General features: G+C 41.2%; 1 protein-coding gene across 1 annotated transcript in view; it reads right to left on the bottom strand.

Moving 5' to 3' along the window:
- Window positions 1-10,523: 10,523 nt before the first annotated feature.
- LOC145391863 (uncharacterized) overlaps window positions 10,524-15,729 on the bottom strand; it is an 11,484-nt gene continuing 6,278 nt past the window's right edge. The window contains exons 3-6 of the mRNA XM_080266350.1: window positions 13,559-13,718; window positions 13,303-13,408; window positions 11,420-11,672; window positions 10,524-10,786 (exon numbers count right to left, since the gene is read on the bottom strand). Of these exons, the coding sequence (XP_080122476.1) occupies window positions 10,524-10,786; window positions 11,420-11,672; window positions 13,303-13,408; window positions 13,559-13,718 (782 nt within the window). The remainder of the gene's footprint in view (window positions 10,787-11,419; window positions 11,673-13,302; window positions 13,409-13,558; window positions 13,719-15,729) is intronic.

Raw genomic sequence — 15,729 nt, 5'->3', positions numbered from 1 at the left:
TAAAAAATAAAGGTGAATGGGCATTGGTGTATTTCAATTAACTTTTATAATGGTGATAACAGTGGTGGTGGTGGTGGTGAGAGTAATAGTTGTAGTAGTAGTAGTAGTGGTAGTAGAAGAAGTTGTAGAAGCAGTAGTAGTAATAGTAGTGGTGGTGGTTGTGGTGGCAGCAGCAGCATCATCAGCAGCAGCAGTAGCAGTCGCAGTTGCAGTGGCAGTAGTAGTAGCAGTAGTAGTAGTAATAGTAATAATGATGATAATAATAATAATAATAATAATAATAATAATAATAATAATAATAATAACAACAACAGTCTTAGTTCTTTTTGTAAGATATTCTAGTATTTAAATATTATTACATCTCAGCTTTGAAGATGGAGAGATGACAACATTAGGACAGGTTAGAGTGAAGGGAGTACAGTGACAGCAAATATGTTGGTAAAAATGTTGTCAGTGTTGGCAATAGTGGAGGTTGTGTTAGTAATATTGTTGGTAAAAATGGAGCCCTCTTGGGTGACGCTATATTAGCAAGAGGAAGGGCAAAGTTTTTTTTTTTCTCTCTCTCTCTCTGGATGGGTGGGAGTTAGGTATATATATATATATATATATATATATATATATATATATATATATATATATATATATAGAGAGAGAGAGAGAGAGAGAGAGAGAGGGGGGGGTTAACAATTTAATAAAAGCTCTTAATGAGAAGCTAGAGGCCAGGAGGTAAAACAGCGAGAGAGAGAGAGAGAGAGAGAGAGAGAGAGAGAGAGAGAGAGAGAGACAGACAGACAGACAGACAGACAGACAGACAGATGGACAGACAGAGGAAACACACACACACATTTTCCTACACAGAATTACAGAGATGCAATTACAGAGATGCACAACGCACACAGGTCATGAAGAATTAGAGATAGCTCAGATAAAGCTAGCTCATTATCCCTTCAACGAGCATGCAAGAATAACATTAAGACTGGAATTAACTGAGCATAGAGGCGTCAGAGACAGACTGATGCTGAAAAAATGAAAGGTTATATTTGCGTGGAAAGTCCAGGTTGGAGGTTCGTCTCTCTCTCTCTCTTTCTCTCTCCCTCTCTCTCTCTTGTTTCCCTGTGGTTTATATTCAATCAGTGTATAATTTTCGACCACTCACAGGAAAGAGAGAGAGAGAGAGAGAGAGAGAGAGAGAGACGGGTGAGGTAGAGGTAATGAGGAAACGAGAAGAAAGAGAGGGAATAAGAGAAAAAAAAATGAAGAATGGAAGAAAGAGAGGCAGGGAAAGAGAAAGAGAGACAGAGAGAGAAAGAAAGGAAGAAGGAGGGAGAGAAACAACAAAGGATCGAGAAAGAAAGGAGAGAGAAGAGGAGAGACAATGAGAAAATGAGGAAGGGAGAGAACCAGGGAGAGAGAATGAGAAGTTATGGTCTCAGTAAGATGGGGGAGGCTAAGACAAGAGAGAGAGAATGAATGAATATATTAAGAGGAGAGAGAGAGAGAGAGAGAGAGAGAGAGAGAGATACTAATACCCTTATACTGCACCATAAGTAAACTCTGTCCTCATTCCCCCGCCTTCTCCCCCTTCCCCTCTCCCCTTTCTCCTCTGCTTCCCCCTCCCCCTCACTTCCCCCTCCCCTATTCCCCGCCTTCTTTCCCCCCTCTCCCTTCCCTTCCCCTTCTCCCCTCCCATTTCCCTCTCCTCCCTTCTCTTTCATTACGCCACTTATACGCATAACGACCAATAATTCGCTAATAATGATAACGATAACAAGCCAGATAATGACGTTAATGCCACCAGTAATGATAACTGAATTGATAAGGACACGAGGAGTTTTGTCCCTCTTAGGTGAAACTGCCTAGAGTATTTTTTTTATGTTTTTCTATGTCTGGAAGAAACAGAATAATTTTTTGTAGGATTTTTTTCAATTTTTTCTCCTTTTGTGGATTTCATTTTGTTCTTGTTTTTAGGAATATGATTTTTTTTTTTTACCTTTTGTGTAGTTGCTTTCTGTTTTTGGTTATCTCTCTCTCTCTCTCCGTTCATTCCATTCCCTCTCCTTTTCCTCTTTCTCTCCTGAACGCTCTCCCTCCTCTCTCTCCCGTCTCTCTCCCCTTCCCTTCGCTCTCCCACTCTCCAGTGCTCTCTTTCTCTCCCGTACCTCTCCCCGTACCCCTAATCTTAAAGGCTAATCTACTCTTTCAGCAACTTCCCCCCCCCTCTCTCTCTCTCTCTCTCACTCTCTCTCTTATTATCTGGTAGATCTTTTCTGATTACAACTCAGCGAATCGTATTAGTTGGGATTCTTCTAAGAGAGAGGATTCTTCTATGAGAGAGAGAGAGAGAGAGAGAGAGAGAGCATAATAGGTATACTCCTACGTACCATACAAGACTTCTAGTTTAAAGCACCGATTTATATAGACTGAGAGACAGAAAGACAAGTAGACAGACAGAAAAACATGTAGATAGATAGATAGACAAATACGTTGGCAGACAGACACAGTAGACAGATAAGGATACAGTTCATCTTGTGATCAACCCGTTTCCTCAGCACATTTCTGGACACGTTTCGTAGTCTCGATCCCACCTATTTCGCCACTCCTCCTTGTAGATGTCCATTGCGTCGAGTGGAAATGATGGGTGGGAGAGAGACAAAGATTAGAGCCTCAGTTCTGTATTTTCTCCATCGTTTCGGGCTAAACAGAACCCATTTTCAGAGAGACTGGATAAGAAGTGAGATCTGAGGGAGTTTCCAGGGGTTTAAGTGTCCCAGATCTTTCGCTTCTTGTTCCCTCTCTTTGAAGATGGGTTCTGTTTAGCCCGAAGCGTTGGAGATGTCAAGAATTCAAGCCCTGACCTGTCTCTCTCCCACTCAGCATTACCACAACATTCTGCCTCTTTCCATCAATGTACCACTCTCATGCAGAACCTAGCAGATGAAGTTTTGGTGGCTAGGCTAAGATTCGATTGGCCCTCTTCATTGATTATTATTATTATGTCTCTTGTAGTGAAGTTTGTGGCTTTAATAAACAAGTTCTTCTATAAGCAGTCTATTTGCTCATGTACACTACATATGCATGAATGTATGTATTTATCTATATATTTATCTGTCTGCTATCTATGCCTGTCTGTCTATCTACTATCTCTCTGTCTATCGATCTATTTATCTATCTACTTCCCCGACAAACGCCCCTATTAATATGCACATAGCAGACTGAAAGATTATGCATAACTTGTATTTTTGGTGCCGCGATTTGTAATATTTATGTAAATTCTCAATCTACGTTATGCATATCATGAATACACACACACACACACACACACACACACACACACACACATTTCCGGGATTCAGCGTCTTGCCTTAAGACAGACAGATAGATAGATAAACACACACACACACACACACACACACACACACACACACACACACACACACACACATTTCCGGGATTCAGCGTCTTGCTTTAAGACAGACAGACAGATAGATAGATAAGTAGATGAATAGATAGGCAGATAGACAGTGATTTTTAAATACAGGATAATCCGTAAATAGCACTTCGCTAGAAACTCACCTGGTAATATGTTATACGTTGTTGGGACGGCTCAGCCTGTTGGTGTGGGCGTGGGTGTGCCGGCTGGTGTAGGAAATGAATAAATGATGCAGGATAAAAACTGAGAAAACTGAGTGAGCCGTCCCCGCAACACACACACCAAAAAAAAAAAAAAAAAAAAAAAAGAGAGAGGGAGAGAGAGAGAGAATGATAACATACTCTTCCTCTCACCTAGACAGTTCTTAATCCTCCTTGCGAGAGACTTAGCGATGATAAAATGACTCTCTCTCTCTCTCTCTCTCTCTCTCTCACACACACACACACACACACACACACACACACACACACACACACACACACACACATTCCATGTCCCTTCCTTTCCCTTCTTCACTCACACCCTCATTTCCTCCCATTTTTCTCCCTTAACTCTGTCTCCCTCTTTCAAATCTTTCCTTCCTTTTCTCCTTCTCACCCTTTTATTTTCCCTTCTTTACTCCCTCCCTCCCTCCGTCCCTCCCTCCCTTCCTCTCTTCCTTTCTTCCTTATTTTCTTCCTTCCTTTCTTCCTTCACTGGGACACAGGAACCTACCCAGTCAGCACCCACACCTTCTCCAGTTTAATAAAGAAACTATCGATTTTCCAGACATCAAAGTGGGAGGAAATCTTTGAAATGGTGGTGTGGTGTGGCTGGTGTGTGGTGTGTTGTGGTGCAGAAGTGTGGGGTAGATGGTGGTCTGGTGCTGAGAGTAAGGGAATGGTGAGGTGAGTGAGATGCTATGGTGTGATGTGGTAGGGTGTGATGTGCTATGACTGGAAGTATGGTGTGGTGGGGGTAGAATGTGGTTGTGTGGTGTGGTGTGGTGTGGTGTGGTGTGGTGTGGTGTGGTAGGGTTAAAGTGTGATGATGTGGTGGGGTGAGGTCGGAGTGTGGAGTGTGAGGTGGTGTGGTGTGGTAGAGTAGGGGAGATGGTGATGTGGTACCGTGTGGTGTGGAATTAACGAGGACAGCTATTAGAGGCTATTTTTTACTTCAGCACACACACACACACACACACACACACACACACACACACACACACACAATATGTCTGAAGAAAATCATCATCTTCCTCACTAAATGAAAAGAAAAACAAGAAGAAATTAATTATACTTTAAAAGGCATAAATCAGTCTTCACTGTATCATATTTGTCGAAATTCAATTCTCCATCTGTCCCTCTGAAATTGTGTCCATTTGTGATTTTTAGTGTGTTTGATTGGCGTGGTGGTGGTGGTGGTTGCGCGGCAGTGGTTGTGGTGGGTGGGGGTGGTAGGGAAGTGGGGTGTAATTGTGGTGGTTGTAGTGGTAGTTCGTTAGGCGGTATTTGATGTGATGGTGCTGGCTTGTGGGGGTGGTAGGGAAGTGGAGATGTGGTTGTGGTTTGGTGGTGTTGATTGTAGTTTGGTCGTGGTGGTTGTGGTTTGGTAGTGGTGGTTGTGGTTTGGTAGTGGTGGTTGTGGTTTAGTGGTGGTGACTGGTTTGGTGGTGGTGGTTGTGGTTTGGTAGTGGTGGCTGTGATTTGTGTGGTGGTGGTAGTGGTGATTGTGAAGGTCGTGGTTGTGTGGTCATAGTTGTGGTGTGGTGGTTATAGTAGTTGTGGTAGCAGTTATTTGGTAGCGGTGGTAGCCTGATCGTGTGGTTGTGGTGGTGTAATGGTGGCTGTTGTGAGCCTCAGGTTAAAGCTATCTTCCATCAGTCCACCATATTCCTTTTCACGGGATGAGAGAGAGTTGAGGGACGTTTGTATAACAGAGCAACAGTGCCGCCGCCCTGTTGTAAAAGTGCCACCCCATGAAGGCATTGGGAGTAAAGCTGTCAGCAGTACTCTCTCTCACTCTCTCTAAAAAATCATGAATTCAATAAGCCAAGTAATATTTTCAAAGTTTCCCCCCCCCTCCTGTTCTGCCCTATCTCGTAAATATTATACAACAGTAGACAGCCTGGAAATATCGATAAATATCTAAACGTAAATATAAGAGGGTAATATCTCACGGGGAATTCACAGCTGGATGCAAAAGTATTCTTGGTATTTTCAATTTCGACAGCTGGAAATCCATGCTGTATGACTTTTTTTACTATTTTTTTTTTTTTGCTGCCTTCTTTATTAATGCGTGAAAAATTTTTGAATGCAGAAATACGTGGAATGTTATAGATTTGTGATTTGGATTTGTAATGTGCAGTTACGGTACATCATCATCATCATCTTTGATCATCATCGTCATCATCACCATTATCGTCGTCGTCGTCGTCGGTAACAATATCATCATCATTATCATCATCATCATCATCGCTACTACCACCACGACCACATCCTGAGCATCATATCTCCTTGACCTTTATCTTTGCAAGTAAATAAAAGGTCAATTATGAAGAAAAACACACGAAAATAAACCAGAAAAATATGTTTACATCTAACAGCCGAAGAAAGGGAGCGTACAATTAACTGCATTTTAATTTTAGGAATAATATAATTTGTTTTGAATTTTAGCTCAGATTTCCCGCTTCTCGAGATTTCACGTTAGGAGCGAAAGACAGCGAGAATAAGCGAAGTCTTTGTGGCGGTAAATTCAGTCTGGTGCGGACAGCATCTTAGTGACGTGTATATGTGTGTGTGTGTGTGTGTGTGTGTGTGTGTGTGTGAGAGAGAGAGAGAGAGAGAGAGAGAGAGAGAGAGAGAGGGAAGAGCCTGTAGAAACGAATCATTTTGGTTTCACCCACGAAGACTTAAGATCCGCTGCTTTAGAATCGGGCCTTACCGGATGTTCTCTTAACACTTTTCCTAAGCGATTTAGTTGACATATTACATCTTAATACTCTCTACGTTATTTATATTATCTTGGGATAGATATGGAGTGCACATATTACATAAAAGATTAATATTAACGTGAAATAAACAGAAATGGATATGAGTTAAATGAGGGGTATTAGCGATGGCCCGAAGTTCCTCGTCGGAGCCCTGACGAACGCAGTGTGTTTAACTGTTTATGGCAGTGATGGAGAGCGCGGGTCATATAAGTGAGGGAGTGTTGCATATATTTCCGGGATTTCTTGGTGTTACGCGCTGTTAATGTGTTGCGAGGCGAAATATTGGAAGCCAGATTGCCTGAACTCCTTTACAAACCCTGTGTTGTGTTGAAAGTGAACGTAATGTCTTCTGAGACAGAATATTTTTGCAATGAAAAGAGAAAGTGGATGTTTTAATGGCGCGTTGTGAGCAGGACTAAAGGAACCAGGACTGAATTAACTCAGTTTTTAAGCTAGTTGTGTGAAAGTAAGTATAATGGGTCTGAGACGAATATTATGTTGTTCTGAAATACTGATTATATTGGTAGTGTGTTTTGAAGTGAAGCATTGGAGCCAAGGCTGCCTGAACTTCTTCCCAAAGCCTAATTTGTTTTGAAACTGTTGTACCTTGAGACAGAATATATGTTGTTTTGAAAAAGAAACTTAGATGATTTGGAAATATGTTGTGAAGCAGAATATTGGAACCAAGACCGCCTGAATTCTCTTCGCAAAACGCTGTGTTGTTTTGAAAGTGAAAGTACTATTCTGAGACGTTTTGAGAAAGTGGATGCTTTTGGTGGCATATTGTGTTGCGGGATATTGGAATCGAGCTGCCTTAACTCCGTAAAACAGATAACAGAAGGATAACAGGACAACGGAGTGGCAGTCAGGAGATGGAGTGAGAGGACGCGATGCATAGAGACAGCAAGATGGAGAGGTGAGTCTGGAGATAGTTTGATCTGAGTTATGATTGATTTGGTTTGTTTCTCGTATCTATAAGAATATCGTATGTTAATGTATGATAAATATTGGTAATCACGTAAAGAGAGATAGACAGATAGACAGTTAGATAGACAAATACAAAGACAAGTAGATAGATAACAAGTATATAGAAATGGGTAAGCAGACAGGCAGATAGAGACAGACAGAACGACAAAAAAAAAGAAAAGGAAAAAGACTGGCAAGCAGGCACAGACAGATAGATTTATAGACAAACAGACAGATACCGCTAGATAGACACAGGCAGAATGATAGATAGACACATAAACAGATACTGATATTAGGGGGGAACTGAAACCTATTGGGCAGATTAGTGTCTCCTGAAAATATCAAAAGCTACTCAGTCGAATAATTTATCAAAGAGACGCTATTTCAGAAAAAAAAAGAAAGGTAGAATTATGCATGAAGAAATTATTTTATCATCAGTTGCAGTTGTCATCACATAGCCTAGTAAATAAGCTTCAAAGGCCGTAAGCAGAGTACACACACACACACATACACACACACACACACACACACACACACACACACACACACACACACATGCACGCACGCACGCACGCACGCATGCATACATCTGCACCATTCTTCAGTAATTCATGGAAGCCATTTGATGATAAGGAACTGACTGGAGAGGCAGGAAATAAACAAGAAAAAAAAAATGAGGCGAAAAATAAAGAGTTCCACGCAAGTAGCCATCAGTCAATCCTTTTTCCTCATCAGGGATATAGGGGTACTGGCCTTGGCTTCTCAGTCCTGACCAGCCTCTCTCGTCCTTGAGTGGCATTGCACGAACAAAAAACTCCAACCACTCTTTACATGTAAGCCTTTACATGCCCCATCCAACTAGAGCACCTTATCCCACTATACCACCGGGCGTCATTTTGTTATATGGTTACCACCCAACGTTAAGAAAAAATTTGTTTTTTTTACTTTGTGTATTCACCTATATGTGTCACTACATCGAGTGAATGGATGCTGAGCTCCTCCACGTGCTGGTTGGTCTTGAAAAAAGGTGTCAGGCTTTATGTAGCTTCGTAAATAGACTGATACGAAAAGGTAAGTAGAAAGTCAAATACCAGTGGGGAATAAGATAGACACAGATAGATAGATGCATAGGCAGATAGATAGGTAGACAGAGAGTAATCAACCAACAGCTTTAATAACGGCATCTTCAAAGTCATTTCCATCGTGGGAAGGTCCTCCATTGTTGCTGTTGTGATCCATTCTTCCCTTTCGGCACCACACGTTCTTTTAGGCGCGGGTGGTGGTATATTATTGATGGATTTTCCTCTTTTTGTCCTGGATTTCTATTATGGGGGTTTCTTTTATTTTTTGGTTTTGCGCTGTTCGACCGAGAATGGGATGGAGCTTTCTTCGGTGCTGAATGAATGTGAGGGTACGAATGTGCTGATTGGTCGGTTGTGGAGTGTTGTCTGTGCTTGTCTGTCATTCTCTCTCTCTCTCTCTCTCTCTCTCTCTCTAACAAATCATTCACTGAGGGCAATAACCAAAAACATCAGCCTCAGCTTTATTTCAGCTTATATATAAAACAAATCCATTTATTTTTCACACTAAATCCGTACAGTGAATTGTCATCCCCTTCACTACGACATCACTTTCTTTTTCAGTCTTGCAGCCTACAAATGACCTTATTTAATTTTAGAGGAAAAAAAAATTGAAACTTTAATGGATTAGAAGATGTCGTCACTCTCAAGACAGTCTTCTAAGATGAAAAAGAGAAAACTTGTAACAGCAAAAATGACAAAGCTCCTCGCCATATGAAGGGGTCAAAAAACAACTCAGGAAATGTAAAAAATAATTACAAATTGACAATGTATTAAAGTAACTGGTAGATTATAGTGGATCATAGAAAATAGCAAAATCATCACCTACTTCATTATTGTAGTACTATGATATAACTAGGTACATAGTATTGGCTATTATTGTTATTATTATTATGTTAGAAGCGAAACTTCGAACTAAATAATGATCGTAAAACCATTAGTAATATTAAAATTATTATTATTGTTATCAGTCTCTCCGACAAGGAGAGTATGTTTCCATCTGTTTGTTTTTGTTTATTTTTTTGACAGCAGGATTACTCAAAAACTAAAAGAGAGATTTGGATCAAAGTTAATGGGTAGATAGCCCATGTCCCAGGGAACAATCGATTAACTTTTGGGATCGATGTGGATCATATTACAGATTCTGGATCCAGAAAATATTTCTTGTGAAACCCTAATCAGTGATGAGAAAAACCTAACCCATTATGAAGTGTAGTGTGGAAATTACGATGCTCTTGTCGGAGAGATGCGCTCCACTGAGTGCCCCTCTAATTATTATTATTATTATTATTATTAGTATGTTACTACTACTACTACTACTACTACTACTACTTTGTCATTACACCTCCCCCTCTTCCTTAGTTATTACTTATTTCTTCTTTCACTTATTACTCGTAGTTTCTCTCCAGTTCTCACTATGTGTATGTCTGCTTCTTTTCGTTTCTATTTGTGATATGTCGATATGCCACCTTCATCCTCCTCCCCTCCTCTCTCTTCTTTTCTACAAGTCATCACCATTAATTTTTTCTTCTGTCAATTTTTTCCCTCATAATATTTCATCTTTCCTTTTTGCCAATAGTACCCTTTCTTCTTTCTGTTAGATCTCTCCCTTTTCATTACTTTCTCGTCAATTTCCTTATTTTCCATTCCAATATGTCATCAGTTCATTCTTTAGCTGCCACTGTATCTTGGTCTCTCTTTTTCTGCCAGCCTTCATCTACTTTCTTCCTTCTGTCAACTTTTCCCAATCCTTTCTTCTGTCTCCTTTCTCTTTATCAGCTGTATCCATCTTCATCTCGTCTGTCTTCTTTGTCTTTTTCTGCCAATTGTTTCCCTTCTTTCTGTGTTATTTTGTCTGCTTCCTCCCTCTTCTTCTTACCGTAAATTTTCTAACTCTTTCCTTCCAGCGCATCATTTATAATTCTTTCTTTAGTCGCGAAGTTATCATGCTTTTCTGTTTCTTTTTTCGTCTATTTGCACTAATCCTTCGCACTTCCTCTCTCCTTCTGTCAGCCTTCCCCTTTCGGCTCTCTTTCTGTCAGCTTTCCTCGTTTTTTCCCCTTTGTTCCTCAGTCGTCTGTTACTCCGTCAAGAAAACCGTCAGCTTTATCACCACGGAATCCCTATTGATAAATCCCCTGGACATCAACGTATCCTTGGCGAATCCCAATCCCACACACTCATAGTTATCCCCAGAGTCAGGCCGCCTCCAGTGCCACGCAGAGCACAGCTGCGTGGGGTCCCAAATTCGGCTGCTTAGGTCCTGTGGGGAGGGACCGTGGTCGAGAACTTGAACTCGATGCCTGAGACGGAATGGCCAGTCTAAGGTGTTGTCGTAGTCACCTGTGGAGGAGAGGAGAAGGGATGAATATCTTGTGTCTAGTTTTAATAATTATTGTAGTTTGTAGGGGGCAGCCTGTGGCACGGTAGTCTTATTAAATAAATTTTCCACATATTTTTATTTGACCCATATTATGTGATTAACCACTCTCAGATACCCAGAATTTGTGTACGTGAATGTCCGTATCTATCTACCTATCTATCTATCTATGTACAGCTGTGAACAATAAAAAAGGGGCAGGGTCGGGTTGTGTCGTTAATGGCCTGATTCCTTTCCCCGTAAAACAGTAATAATTTTGACGATACCCGGTGGATTTATATAGTTAAATAATACTGAGGAATATTTACTTGATACTAATAACCTGTTTATTCTCTGGCCCCCCTTGGGTTCTGGTCTGTTGTTTTGATACCATGAACACCTTACTTTCCTGGGTCCTATTATGCGTACATGCGTATAGTTTGTGTGTACCATAATGTATGTATGTTGTGTGTACCGTTATATTCGTATGTCGTGTACCTTCTTTATCTTATGGACTCGTATTTCTATCTTTGTGTGGGGTATATATTTATGTACGTAACTGCATGTATGTACGTTATGTCTCTCTCTCTCTCTCTCTCTCTCTCTCTCTCTCTCACCCTGCGTCAGTCCAACATGTATATAGAAGCTCTCTCCTCTCTGGTTAGGGAATATCCTCATATACATCCTGTAGCCGCCCTGGAAGATGTAAAAGCTGCTGGATCGTAGGGAGCGCCGACCCCCCCAGTTCTCCATCTTATGCTCTATGTCTCCTATTCTCCAATAATACGTGAAGACCCGTTTGCCATCCTCCTGTTGGTGCATCGTTGAGTTGTACCGTTGGATCTCTGTTAGACGCGGGCTGACGCTGTCCTGTTGAGGGGATGAGAGATGAAAGGTTAAGGGGAGGAGATGGAAGGATTGGTAGTTATTGGATGGATGGATGGTGTATAGAAACAGGCAAATTCGTAGTTAGGTTGGTATACATATAGATATATAGATAGATAAATTAGACAGATGGTTAAATAGGTAGATAGTACAGATATATATAGATACAGACAGACATACAGATAGATAGATAGATAAACGGGGCCAGATAGGTAGATAGATGAATAGATGTGTGCCTACATGCATAAATACATGGATACGCATATATTTACATGCATACATAGAGACAGACACTGTGGACAAATATACTGACAGATAGGCAAACAGACAGATAGCAAGATAGATAGATAGATGGATAGATAAATGGACAGATGGGCAGATAGGTTAGATTACTAAAGTCATTTATATGATGATTTCATTGGTTTTCAAAAGGATTATATTTTCAAAAACTCGAAACTGAAAAAGAAATTTGATCGAAAAGAAATGAGATTCAGTTTGATCTTAAGGTAATAAAAATGGATGAATTAATTAGTGTGTATGGGAGTAGTGAACTGAGAGGAGAGAGAGAGAGAGAGAGAGAGAGAGAGAGATAATACTCCTCCGACTCTTCTAGCTATGTTGCTCCTCAAAAGTTGTACAAGAGAAAATGTGTTACTGATAGAAAACGAAAGAGGGGTCACTTAGGAGAGAGATATGAGGAGGAATGTTACCAAATGTTATTAATGTAACACGTGGAGAGAGAGAGAGAGAGAGAGAGAGAGAGAGAGAGAGAGAGAGAGAGAGAGAGAGAGAGAGAGAGAAATGAGGGTCAGGGAGGGGAGTGAGAGGGGGAAAATTAGGCAACCCATTTTAACTTTTCAGCCAAAGTTCCCAAAGAGTGCGTGCATTTTACCCCTTCTCCCCCCTTCCCCCCTTCTCCCTCTCTCTCTCTCTCTCTCTCTCGTGTTTTTCGGTGTTGTGCCCATGCCTCATCATTTCGCATCATTGCATAGCTCTCCAATATTGTTCCCCCCCCCCTCTCTGTATGTCTGTCTGTCTGTCTGTCTCTCTCCTACATATTTCCATACACTCGTTCTTTTTCTCTTCTTCCTTCCTCTTCCTACCTTTTTTTTTTTTTACTCCTTCCCCTCCTCTCATCCTTTTTCCTTCTCCTCCTCTTACACGGAAAAATTCCCAACGTCATTGTTCTTTGCTGCTGTTACGGTGTGTTTCCATCTTTTTCCTGCCGGTAGGTGGAGACTTCTATTTTCTATCCTTTTCTTGTACACGTTGGTTAAATGTACAGGGAAATTATGCTCTGTTCGCTTAAACTTAGCATAAAATTGGTATATCTCGATCTTGAGCACTGAGCTATAGTAAGAGATTAATACCAGATGGTGCTAGTCATGAAGAAGTGCTTTGGAGAAATTGTGGAGCCGTAGTATACAATTGTCTGAGTTTGCCAATGAGTCACTTGGAATAAACTGCAAGAGGACGAAATCTCTGCCAAGTCAAGGTGAATGAAGTATAGTTTTACCCACGATCTTACTGACAGTGATACATATACCTCTTTACTAGTGTCATACTGATACTCATACTCCTCATATTCTTACTATGCTGATACTCATACTCTCACCTCTCTACCAGTGTCGTAGTGGTATTCATATTCCTCCTCATCCCCCCCTGGTAGGTAGTCGGTCGAGTGGGGGTCCAGTGCCCCCCCTTCGCCTCCTGTTTCTGGCCTGAGGAGAGAGAAAAAAATAGAAAACAATAAAGGTTCGAGTCGGGCAAAGAAAGAAGGGAAAATATATAAACAAATAAAAAATACATAACGCCTGCATCTCTCTCTCTCTCTCTCTCTCTCTCTCTCTCTCTCTCTCTCTCTCTCTCACCTTAAAGCCCTGAGAGTTTTTCTCAACTTAGCATGGTTTTTCTTGATACTGTTGTCTTGTTGTCTTAGCTGTTCTTCAAGCGTCATCACCATTGTCTGAAGAACACGGAATTGTTCATCCATTTTCTGTTCTATGGCCTCGAAGCGCTCGTTCAGTTCACCTGGAAGGGTAGATTAGGGATTAGATGGGTAGCTGGAGAAAAGAAAGATAGCTAGATGAATGGAAATGGAGCGACAGAGGGGGAAGGTGAGACTGAGGAAGGGATGGAGGGATGAGGTGGTGAGGTACATGGAAGAAAAGTGAAATGAGTTCGAGAAAAGGCAGTCTAATGGCGTAGGACGAGGGGATGTGGAAGCGATTAACTTGTGCCTCCTATCCAGGATTAAGACGTCTTGCTATAGATAGATAGACAGGTAGATAGATAGATAGATGGATGGGAAGATAGGTAGATATAGTCTTAAACAGATAGGTGTGTAGATGGTTAAATATTGTGGATATCGACAGTTTGAGTGTTGAAGGGTGGACTTGTACTAAAGACAAAGTGAAAGCTCAAAACACACACACACACACACACACACACACACACACACACACACACACACACACACACACACACACACACACACACACACACACACACACACACATGGGATTTCCAAGTCCGTCTAAACACAGCACATTTTTTCCCCGAGTCAATTAGAAAAAAAAAAAAAACTCAATTTCTTGACAGACAGATGAAGTAGTGAAGAAAAGGGAATGTGAGTGGACGGAAAAATGTGAGCTACCTTTATTTTCTCCGCCTTCGTAATGGTTTGGATGGTAGATTAAGTCTGAGAGAAGAGAGAGAGAGAGAGAGAGAGAGAGAGAGAGAGAGAGAGAGAGAGGAGGTTGTTTTTTAGTGTAAAAATAAAAAAGCAAGCACTCTCTCTCTCTCTCTCTCTCTCTCTCGTAAATTTTGGTGCGCGTGTGTCAGGAAGGAAAATGGAAGAGAACTGAAATGAAGTTAATTCTCTGTCTGTCTGTCTGTCTGTCTGTCTCACACACACACACACACACACACACACACACACACACACACACACACTCAAAACTAATCCATATAAGCAACGCAACAATTCAAAGGGCTTTCAGGACTTCAGGAAAAATATGTAAGTTACCGAGCCCCCAGAAGCGCCTAAAGAAAACGGGAATTGCGTGCATTAGTAAGATGGAGGCAAGATTGAGTGCGTAATGGGGTTTTGAGTGTGTGTGGAGAGAGAGAGAGAGAGAGAGAGAGAGAGAGAGCCAAGGGACCATTCTTTTTCCCTATAAAATGAACTCGTAAAGATCAATAGGTTTTTTGCTGATTGTTCTCTCTCTCTCTCTCTCTCTCTCTCTCTCTCTCTCTCTCTCTCTCTCTCTCTCTCTCTCTCTCTCTCATATCTTATTGCTGTGGTGTATCGGGTTGTAAGTTTTATTGTAATTTCCCTAAAACTAAATCGTGTGTGTGTGTGTATGTATATGTGTGTGTGTGTGTGTGTGTGTGTGTGTTAGAGTGGATAGAGACAGAGTGGGGGAAGGATCTATCTTACACAATCTTAAAGGGAAGGTAGGCTAGGCAGGTATGCGAGAGAGAGAGAGAGAGAGAGAGAGAGAGAGAGAGAGAGAGAGAGAGAGAGAGAGAGAGGGAGAGAGAGAAAGAGTAGTGGAGTATGTAACAGGGAGAAATATGGGTTGCCTAAAACTGATAGAATCTCTGTACATAAATAGCTATATATTTGCCAGTAATTAAGCTATGAATGGGAAATATATATAGACTCAGGTGTTCTTAATTACCTGTATTGCTAGAGCCGTGAGGTTACTGAGAGGAGGAGAGGGAGACCGAGAAAGAGGGGGGAGGAGAGATATTTAGGAGTATTTAAAAGAATGGGATAGTAGTGGATATGCCGTGAGAAAATTGGTCGTTACTGAGTAGGGACAGAATTTTTGGTGTTACTGGAGGAAAGAGTAAGGGGAAAAATGGATCACATGTTATTACTAAATGTGATTAGCCTGCATCCCACATTACGGCACGCAGTTGGCAGTGGTTTCATGGTTCCAGCCCTGTGATTTTTAACCTTGATAAATGTTATGTTATTGCTACTACTACTACTACTACCTTACTACCACTGCTACTACTACTACTACTAAAA

The sequence above is a fragment of the Coenobita brevimanus genome, chromosome 20, assembly GCF_032717465.1.
Source record: "Coenobita brevimanus isolate Jiangsu-jjx chromosome 20, ASM3271746v2, whole genome shotgun sequence".
NCBI classification, from domain to species: Eukaryota; Metazoa; Arthropoda; class Malacostraca; order Decapoda; family Coenobitidae; genus Coenobita; species Coenobita brevimanus.
Note: the sequence above shows the minus strand (reverse complement) of the source record. Positions and strands in the feature narration are given on the sequence as shown.